The following is a 10,751-nucleotide window of genomic DNA, read 5'->3' as shown; positions in this document are numbered from 1 at the left end:
CCAATCACTAGGCAGGATGTGTTTGATGAGGAACATAAATTATTTTTAATTTTTTTTTCTTTCTTAATTTATTTATTTATTTTTTCTCCTTCTTCTTTCTCAATTTGGTTTAGCTATGGCTGTGTGAATTTTTAATTTTCTAAACTTTCAAATTTATTTATTTATTTGTTTTTTATTTATTTATTATTAATAATAATACAATTAGTTATTTTTTATCTGAATTTATGGATTAAACTTAGTGCTTAATTTTTATTACTATCATATGAGTTTTATTTATTTATTTATAATACTCACGTTATATTTATTTTTGTTCCTTTTAATGCAATCATATTGCTTTTCAATTTGTCTATTTTTTCTTTAACTTATTCTAATGAAATTATAAATTCTTATAATTTGTTAATTCTTAAAATTTCGTTTTATCTGTCATATGTATGTGTATATATGTACATGTGTTTTTGCATGTTAATTTATGGTGTAAATGTTTTCATGTGATATTTTAACTGTGATAGTCGGTTTAAGAGCTCTACAGAGCTCATGTTTCTTGTTATGTAATGTATACAATGCCGACTTTAAATAAAATTTACTTACTTACTTACATCAATGAGTACCTCAGTCTTTGGAAGTTCAGTGATAACACTCTGAGAAACTTCCGTACGTTTGTTTGTTGGTTTTTTTTTTTTTTTTTTTTTTTTTTTTTTTTGCTTTGTTTTGTTTGTTTTTTTTTTTTTTTGGCTTAGGTTTGAATATGTTTCTTTTTTATTTGTCAAAATCTAATTACCTTTATCTGAAAATAATAAAATTAATATTAAAATATTTTACTCGTTTTCCGGAAAACATTTGGTTTTGCGTCAAATTTAAGATTAACACTGCATTCACTACTTCCGGTGATTAATCATCGACGTAAACAGAGAGGAAACATACACTGCCTGTTTTTCGTATTTAATCGTTTCTTGGGAATATTTTCTAAAATGAAGAGCAACTAAAATTTAGAATGCCACCCAAATTCGTCAGAAACCCAGCGGGCAGTGACTTTAGCCATGCAAGGAGGGAAGAAAAGGTAAACAAAAGTCAACACATTGTCTGCTGTTTTTTTCTTCTTCTTGATTATTAAGCTATTCAAAATACATGTAGCTTTATAAATCTATTCCAACTGTATGCTGATCCTGAATAAGAATCCATAAACAGAATTTGTATTATTGTCTTTGTTGAATATGGTTTGTGTGTCTCAAAAGGATATCTTTATTTTAGACATCCCTGCTTGATGCCCAAAGTGATGATGATGATTTCTTTTTAACGTAAGTGAAACCTAATCAATGCTAATGGGGACTCTGAAGGCAGACAGACATCTCGGTCCAATGACACCTCGGCCCATGATGGTTGAACCTCGGCCCTCGCAGGTCGGCCCGAAATTATTGACACGTCGGCCCATGTGAAAGATCGGCCCAAGGAAATTTTGTGATAGAAAATTTTAATCTAGTGTCTGAATTGACATTTTTATATAAGTAATTATTCTTTCTGACGATTAAACAATTTTCTTCCTGAAAAATCAAATCTTTCTAACTATTTAATAAATATATATTGTATTTTTTCTTTGACAGTTTGAAATATGTGGGATAGGTCATTCGTCCTGATAAGGAATGGACTACATGTAATTTTTTTTTGACATGGGAGAATTTAATTAAAAAAGTCAATTAGAATTTTCTTAATGTACAATTTGGTTGAAGAGATTGAATGTTTTCATAAGAAATGTTCGAGCCAATATTCAATGGAGCCTGCTCGTAATATTAACTTTGATTCTCATTGTCACTAATATAACACACACTTGATACTCCAACTTGAAAGAATATGCTGCAGCTATTTGTTTGCTTATCAATTAACACCTTAATTATGTCTTCTCATTTTTTGGCTATAGTTAATATGCCTGGGGAAGATTATTTCATAATTTTAAAAAATGATCCTTTTTGTTTACTTTTTCATTAAATATTTTATTTTAAAAGTCACAAATTCTGAAATCGAAAATAATTAATATATTTTACAATGAAATGCTTGGGCCGAGGTGTCTTATAGATAGGTCGACATGTCAGAGCTGAGGTGTCATTGGGCCGAGATGTTGATGGGCCGAGGTGTCTGACATTCACTCTGAAATGTTAACTGCTGTTCCCGACTTAGCACTAGAATTCTTTTTATTAATGTTAAAATCAGAAAATAATCAGTTTTTTAAATGCTTTTGTGGACTGATTTCTGTCATTTCTATAAACAGAGGACCAAACGTGAGACCTGGAGGAAGTAAAAGTGACCCAAAGATTGACAGGTACAAATGGTTTATCTTTAATACTGGGGAGGGGGGGGGGGATATTACTATTATTTTAAGACTTCAAACCTCAGATGTAGATACATGTACTAAATATTTATGCTAACTTTCTATAATTGACAAAAATTTTCAAATTAATTTTATATTCAGTTTTCATCAACTTCTTGATATGAGCAAGAAATTCTCAAATATGATATTAAACACACAGATTTCATCACATACACACTGAGATTAGGGGTATCACCATTAATGTAAGATGTCAAAACATCAAATGCAGACCCTGAATATTAATTCAAACTTTTTACAAGTAATAAAAGATATTGGAATTATTTTTATTCTTGATTTTCATCAATGTCTTGATTTGAGTGAAAAATTCTCAAATGTAATATTAAACACACAAACAAACAAAACAAAAATAAATTTCATCACATACACACTATTCAAAAGTTTAATTCCATTTGTTTTGATAATTTATAGATTGCAGAACCAAGTGAACGATGTTGTTGATGTCATGCAGAGTAACGTGTCCAGAGTGTTGGAGAGGGGAGATAAACTGGAAGATCTACATGACAAGTCAGGTAAAATTCAGATTGATTTATGTTCTGAAATTTGTTTGAAATATGAATACCAGTATTAAAACTTCATTTCAACTTCTAAGATACTACATAAAGGTTTATTATCCTGCAGATAGTCTTGCTGGTAATGCTGATATGTTCCGTAGCCGAGCAAGAGGACTTCACAAAAAGATGTGGTGGAAAAATTGTAAGGTAAGAAAACTGATATAGCATTTCTGATTTTAGCAGTTAAATTAAGTAGAATTAAGATTTTTTCTTTCATTTTTTAAAAGTTCACAGTTTTTAACTTGACTCTGAAGAACTTAATGCCTGAGTCTCAGTTAAGCCTAAATTTGTCACCAACATGATATTTTTAAAAATGAAACATCTTTTTATACTCATATTTCAGATGAAGTTAGCACTTGCTGTGATAATTCTCATTATCTTCCTTGTGATTATCAGTAAGTTTACCTAATTATCAGTACATTCATTGGTTATCAGTCAGTTTTTCTTGAATGTAAGCAAGTTTACCTTAATTATCAGTAGGTTTACCTTGAATATCTTTATCAGTAATATTACCTTGATTGCTAGTAATTTTACCCTGATGGTCTTTAAGTTCAATTGATTATCAATATGTTTTTTGGTGAATATTCATGTAATTAATATGAATACTCCAAATTGTTTCTATTGAATGATTTTTCAGTTCCTATTATTGTGAAGTCACAGAAGAACTAAGTGAAAGATGCCAAAGAATTCATGTTTTGAATATAGATTTCAGATGTACGTCTGGTTGCATTCTTTTTCTGCTTTTGTGCAACTTACCTTGTCGACCGATCTCTGCTGAATTAATAAATCAGTATAAGAATGTTGCTATGTCTAATTCATCAAAAGTATCTCTGAGGAGCTTTTAAACTGAAATGTCTAAGTTTCTGTGTGATAGCATAGGTATATATATTTCAGAGTATCGTGCTGGATATCGATAGCATGATTTATAGAACATATCATTCATTGGGATGATTATTTAACTGTAAAACTTGTTAGTCCAGTACCAGTTATATACAAAGATTCCGTATCTTTTTATCTGACAATATTTTTGTATGGAAATATTGCAGCTTGCAGCTCTTTTTGCAGGATCTGATGGATTACTTGTTTTTCTGATTTACATATAGAATCTTTGCATAAATTTAATAATGATTTATTTTGTATGCATAATTTAGAAGCTTTTACCTATATTTTGTTGATGGTTTTATTCTGTTAGTATTATATGAAATATAATTTTATTAGTACGATAAAAAAGATCATATAAAGATTACAAATGCATTATAAACTCATTGTAATAATGTTATTATGATTATGGTAATTTTGATTTATAAGTATTAAAATCAACAGAAATTTGTGTCATTTTTTCCTTTATTTCACCAATGCATTGAAAAGATATTGATGTCTAAAATCTTTTCTAAATGCAGAAAGTTCCAGTTGCTTTATAAGATTTGAATTATGTCAAGATTATGTTAATAAAAGTTGTACATTTATATCACCAGCAGCAAAACTCAGTACACTGATAGGATCATAATAAGGATAGGATTACAGTGTTTAGATCTGTATAATGTAGAGTTCCATAAGGATAGCCCCTGCACAATAATAGGTTCTCTGTGTGTAGATCTGTACAGTAACTAGAATCCCAGCATTAACATCTCTACAATATATATTGGCTCCAATTGTTAACATCTGTGCAATATATATTGGCTCCCATTGTTAATATCTGTACAATATATATCGGCTCCCATTGTTATCATCTGTACAATATATATTGGCTCCAATTGTTAACATCTGTACAATATATATTGGCTCCCATTGTTAATATCTGTATAATATATATTGGCTCCCATTGTTATCATCTGTACAATGTATATTGGCTCCCATTGTTAACATCTGTGCAATATATATTGGCTCCCATTGTTATCATCTGTACAATATATATTGGCCCCCATTGTTAACATCTGTACAATATATATTGGCTCCCATTGTTAATATCTGTATAATATATATTGGCTCCCATTGTTATCATCTGTACAATGTATATTGGCTCCCATTGTTAACATCTGTGCAATATATATTGGCTCCCATTGTTATCATCTGTGCAATATATATTGGCTCCCCTTGTTATCATCTGTACAATATATATTGGCTCCCATTGTTAACATCTGTGCAATATATATTGGCTCCCAGCATGAACATCTCTACAATATATATTGGCTCCCATTGTTAACATCTGTACAATATGTTGGATCCCATTGTTAACATATTTACAATATATTAGATCCCATTGTTAATATCTGTACAATACTAGTACATGTATATGGGATCCCAAGTGTTAACATGTGTGCAGTATATACTAATATGATCCCATTGCTAACATCTGTACAATATGAAGAATCCCAGCATTAACATCTGTACAATGTGTGGGATCCCAGTGTTAACAAATGTACACTGTTAGGGATCCAACGTGTGTACAATTTTTCGGATCCCATTACTAATTTTGCTTATTTTGTTAAAACATTCAGACTTTTCACACAAGAACTCTAAAATCGATATTAAAAAAATGCTTGAGTTTCTAAGTGACAATATCTATGTGGTTTTTGGAGACCAGGTCTTCCTACAATCTATTGAAATTCCCCTAGGTACCAATTGTGCCCTGTACTTAGCAGACCTATTTTTGTATTAATATGAAGCAGAATTTTCCCAAAATCTTAAACGTGAAAAGAAAACACTTCAAGTTGCTGTAGCCTTCAACTCGACATTTAGATATATCGACGATTTATTGCCAATTAACAATGGTTATTTCCATTCTTATGTCGATACGATATATTTAGGCGAGCTTGGAACTAAAAGATACCATATAGTCTGACACATCTGGTTCATAATTAGACATTTTACTTGAAAAAGATGTAAATAGTATTTTAATCAACAATCAAGCTTTATGATGAACGTGATGAATTTAATTTTTCAAATGTCAACTTCCCTTACTCCTTCATCACCTGCATACAGGGTTTATATCTCTCAGCTGATTCGATACGCGAGAGCATGCTCTAGGTATGAATAATTTCTAAACGAGGTAAATTATAAACAAACAAGTTGCTGAAACAAGGATATCAGCAGTCTCGTTTAAAGTCATCATTTTGCAAGTTCTATGGTCGATACAATGACCTTGTCAGCAAACATAATTTATCATTAAGTCAAATGCTGACTGACGTGTTTCAAACTATTTGTTAGGCCATTATATACACACTGATTTGTCAACGGATTTTCCGTTATTTCCCGATCATGACACGGCGGTTGTGACCGGTCTGCAGGGCATGCTCACTCCTCCGTGGCACATGATCCCATCACTGATGTTCTGGAGGTCCGTGTTTGCTCTGCTCCTTGTCTGTTTTGTTAAATAGACTTTTGAGCTTGAGTACTGTTCGTTATCTCCATATATTTTATCCCAGTGTTAACATCTATATGTATATGTTTGGGATCCCAGTGTTAACAACTGTTCAATATATAGGATTCCAATGTTAATAAACATGTATGTAAATATACCGGGGTATAAAATCCCAGCATTAACATCTGTACAAAATATAAGATATTAATGTTAATATCTGTACAAAATATAGGATCCCAATGATAACACCCCTACAATATGTAGAAATCAAGTGTTAGAATGGGACCTTATTACATTGATAGGATCATGATGTGATAGAGATCATTGAGAAAACAATCAAATAAAATGAACACAGTGTTTAGATCTGTATAAAAATACAAATAACCAGTGTTGAAATATTTTCATTAAAAGAATCACCATGTTAAGGACCCTCTCTAAACAAGTGCAATTTTTTTTTTGGACATTGAGAAAAATACATTGTATAAAAGACTTAACATTGAGCTTATTTATTTAATTTTCAATGTATGGTGCATGGCATTTACCCCCGGGAAAAATGTTCAAAGACAGCACAGTGTCAGTGAATAGAAATCACTGCTAGTTACTTCGGTAGAGAAAATACATGTAAAAAACATGTTCATTTAGTTTATCTTGGCCTTTTAAAATATTCAGAATACTTGAATTTATTACAAATTGAGTAATATATTGTAAATTTCTATTTTTTAGAATTTAGATCTAAGGGCAGATCACTCTAACTGCAGAAAAATACCTTAGAATCAGAACTCTTTAGTGTGCAGTGTAGAGAGGGTTCTTAAGAAGTGTGCAATTTTGGGTTCAATATGTTAATGTTCCCACAATGATTGTAATATTGGTATTATGTCTTCTATAGAACACATTGGTTAGATCATTTGTACATCCAGAGGATCGCACTAAGACTCGATAAAATCATGGTGGGACAAAACTAAAATGTTAAGGTCTCCATTATGATATTTGTACAGCGGTGGTGATAATTATGTGAAAGTGTTTTATTGATACGACCAAAGCGTTAAGATGATAGCATCACAATGTTAAGATTTGCATGACTCTGTACAATGATAGGAAGATTCCGTTCCTTAGAAGAATCGTTGTATTAAGAGCTGTACAACAAATAGTTTTCTTCACTCAAATTCAATCTTTATTCCGTTGATCAACTTGTATGCAGATGAAACACCCCATGCGTCTTGCTCTCAATTAAAAAGTAGCACTAACGTCCAATACTGAGCATTTTCTCAGGAAATCATCAAACTATAATTATTTCTTAGTTATAATAAGAATCTTTCTTTCACGATATTTTGGTTTTAAACACATCAATTTGGATGTCGGGACTAAGTGTTAAGTGTCTGGATATACAACTGCGATAAAATGCGAAGCTCCTTCCTTGAACGTAGCCCCATTGGTCCATTATATGGTAGGTCTCTTTATCGTCGACCTTGACACTATCCACATCAGTATTACCTTCAGACACATACATTGACCGTACAGTGGCAAACGGAAGTGTATATCTGTCCCTTGTGAAGAAAACTTCAGACACATGAGCTTGAGTTTCACTGTAAGTACTGTTAATTTTCATTAGCATCGAACCTCCATCTTTAAAAAAGATTCGCATAGTCCATCGTTCAGGGTCTATATTAAGCTGTTTTATGGAAGTATAAGGTCTTATTGAATCACTGTACGTTTGTCCAAGAATAACGGATGTACCAAATGGGATCCAGTCAAGTCCTTCGGGAGTCACCGGAATGAATCGGGCATTTCCGTCCTGGTACAAAACTAGAACCTGAGAATACCCATTGTTCCATGGAATCGGTCTGTAGATCTGTAGATAAGCAACGTCTTCGTAGGTCTGTCCGTTAGTGAGGTATACAGTCATTCTGTCCGGGGCTAGCCACCACATTTCTACGTAAACAGCTACAATGTGTACGTCATCACTCTTGTAGATGGTCACGTGCTTCTCGGGCTTGAATGCTCTTTTCTCCAGACGCAAATGATTTACCAAGAGAGCAAGATTTTCTGACTCTGCTGTTAAAATGATGTAATTAAGGCTGTCTTCCGTCCATGTAAAGTCTGGGATTGTCCATGTGAATTGCAGATTCTGATGTGTAAAATTATGTGTAATCGGTAAGGACAGATTACCCCATTTTTCTTTATACCGCAATTTTATCATTGTTGGAGCTGTAAGGGTCTTTAAGTGAAGAGTTAATAACGATCCAATTTTTGCATCCACACTCCCCTTCTTTTGTCCCTCCAGAAAGAAACGAACGATGATATAAACTTCGTTTGAAGACGTTGAATAAAATGACATTCTGGCGCCCTTATTGTTGATTATTTCGGCAGACGAGGAACTGACGTTAAAGTTATCGAATCGCCACAATTCTGGACTTAGATGAGGGCAGTTTGTGGTGTTCTCTTCCCTTCTGTTGGAGAAGGATTTATACTGCGGAAGTGAAGCCGTAATCGTGAAGCTGTCAACGTGAGCGTTGTACAGGGGTATGTCAATGTTATCAACTTCTGCACACTTAGTCGAAAACGATCTCTGTTCTATCCCAGAAGGCAATGCGTTCTCGGAAGAGGACGGAGATCGTACGGGGAACCTATTTTTCTCTGTGCATATTGTTTTGCACGATAAAATATCATTGTCCATCCATGGGTCATCTACACTGAACTGTAAAGTATCCACAGCAATGCCTTCCGTGTAGCCGAAATAATCCATGACGTAAATCTTGATGACGTGCCATCCGGGTTCCAGAGTGTATCTGTGTGGAAATATCCCCGTGTTCTTGAACCGGTTCCAATCCATACCGGGTCTCACATAGAATGTTCCCATCCATTCTCCACTATTGAAGGTCACGTTGAAGAAGGTGGAGTAATTATAATTAGAAAACCTGACATCGTCCAGTCGTACCATGGACTGCTTCCTGATACACACATTAAGGGACAGTGGTTGTTCTTGTGACACTAACACTGCTTTTCCATCTGTGGCTCCTGAGAGCGCCATAACTTTGTGGTTAGAGGCGGATCTGAGGTTATATGCAGGGAGAATAAGCGCCTTGGTGACCTCCAATGAAATCAACAGGGAATATATCAAAGTTAGGGTTAGTCTCACCATAGCTGTACTGTAGCGGCACATACTGAATCTGTAAACAGAATATAAAAACTTCAAAAGTTAAAGCTGCCTCTAATATTATGATAGCCACGATTATAATTTTTTTTTGTATGAGAACTTAGTTCCCTGAAATTCATGTATAAATATCATAATATAATAAATACTTAATCTAAATAAAGACATAATTATTGGGAAAAAAGTGAAATCACGCTTAAAATTAATTATAAATTTGGAAAAAAGTTTTATATATGATTTATTTTTACAGCTATTTTTGTCATGATATAATTGCAAAATCTCATATTCCTCAGCTTAATCTTATTATTATTTCCTAAAAATTAATTAATATTCATTCATTAGATATTCCTGCAGTCGATGTTAAAACGTAAAATTATTTCCTACAAACTACATACTTACTAAAGCCGCACAATCCAATTGATCCGTCTGAAAACTATGTTATCTTATGATGTACTATAAACTTCTTTGTATAAATTATATCAAGGCTCTATTCGAATTAATGTTCCTGTTTAATAAACGTAAAAATGATGGATGTATCCCATCCATTTAAAGAGTGTATGTTGATCTATTAAACGTATTTTTATTTCACAAGGAAGTGAAATCGTGCACAATTGTCTTAAAAGAAAGGATCGTTTGGCCGGACTTCAGTGAACAATAGAAATAGACATGTCAGAGTCTAATGTCTTTTACATTAAACCATAGAGCTGTCATTTTTACCAGAACCACAAAAAGTGAACAAATCATTAATGAGATTGAAAGAAAGGGATGTGGTTTACAGTCATTCTTAAGAAATCATACAGTTTTTCTTATATTTTTTTTATGTTTGTTCACGGCTTTTCATTAAAAATCAACCAATTTTATGCAATCATCAACACCTGATAAGACCGTGGAGAGGAACTAAGTGAACTTACCTTTATAGCACGTGACTTTTTGTCTCTCCTTGTGATGCGGCCGGTTTTTTCAAAAGGATGTCAGAGAAATATGTGTCATCCACTGGCCGTTAATGCACATACACTCAATGCTGAGAAATGGATGTATACCTACGCTTATTAATTAATATGCCTGTCTTACATTTATACTAAGCAAAAGATAGACTCCATAACCCTCCTCATAATTTATTCAGTTATGGACAAGAACATGCATAGTTAATGAATTAGAATATTTTTGGTCAACAATACTTCCACGATGCAAAAAGTACTGAATTCGACACAAATATAATCATGCCTATAAATCAAAATGAATTTTAGCAAGAAACTCTGAAACAATTAACTTTATCATTAGATTCAAACACAGTAATGGACAGAATTA

General features: G+C 32.8%; 2 protein-coding genes across 2 annotated transcripts; one reads left to right on the top strand and one right to left on the bottom strand.

Moving 5' to 3' along the window:
- Positions 1-893: 893 nt before the first annotated feature.
- Positions 894-3,734, top strand: LOC134267839 (vesicle-associated membrane protein 4-like). Its single transcript, XM_062750052.1, has 7 exons — positions 894-1,057; positions 1,249-1,295; positions 2,261-2,311; positions 2,789-2,889; positions 2,999-3,078; positions 3,275-3,326; positions 3,569-3,734. Exons 1-7 carry the CDS (start codon positions 992-994, stop codon positions 3,598-3,600), a joined length of 429 nt encoding a protein of 142 aa, XP_062606036.1. The 5' UTR covers positions 894-991; the 3' UTR covers positions 3,601-3,734.
- A 2,899-nt stretch (positions 3,735-6,633) lies between these two features.
- On the bottom strand, positions 6,634-9,932 carry LOC134267838 (uncharacterized). Its single transcript, XM_062750051.1, has 2 exons — positions 9,843-9,932; positions 6,634-9,459 (listed from the first exon to the last, which is right to left on the bottom strand). The coding sequence occupies exon 2, from the start codon at positions 9,450-9,452 to the stop codon at positions 7,611-7,613; it is 1,842 nt and encodes a 613-aa protein (XP_062606035.1). The 5' UTR covers positions 9,453-9,459; positions 9,843-9,932; the 3' UTR covers positions 6,634-7,610.
- Between the last annotated feature and the right edge of the window lie 819 nt (positions 9,933-10,751).

This window comes from Saccostrea cucullata, unplaced genomic scaffold (genome assembly GCF_032062105.1).
Source record: "Saccostrea cucullata isolate Sc308-1 unplaced genomic scaffold, CSIRO_AGI_Scuc_v1 ctg18317, whole genome shotgun sequence".
In the NCBI taxonomy this organism is placed as follows: domain Eukaryota; kingdom Metazoa; phylum Mollusca; class Bivalvia; order Ostreida; family Ostreidae; genus Saccostrea; species Saccostrea cuccullata.
Note: the sequence above shows the minus strand (reverse complement) of the source record. Positions and strands in the feature narration are given on the sequence as shown.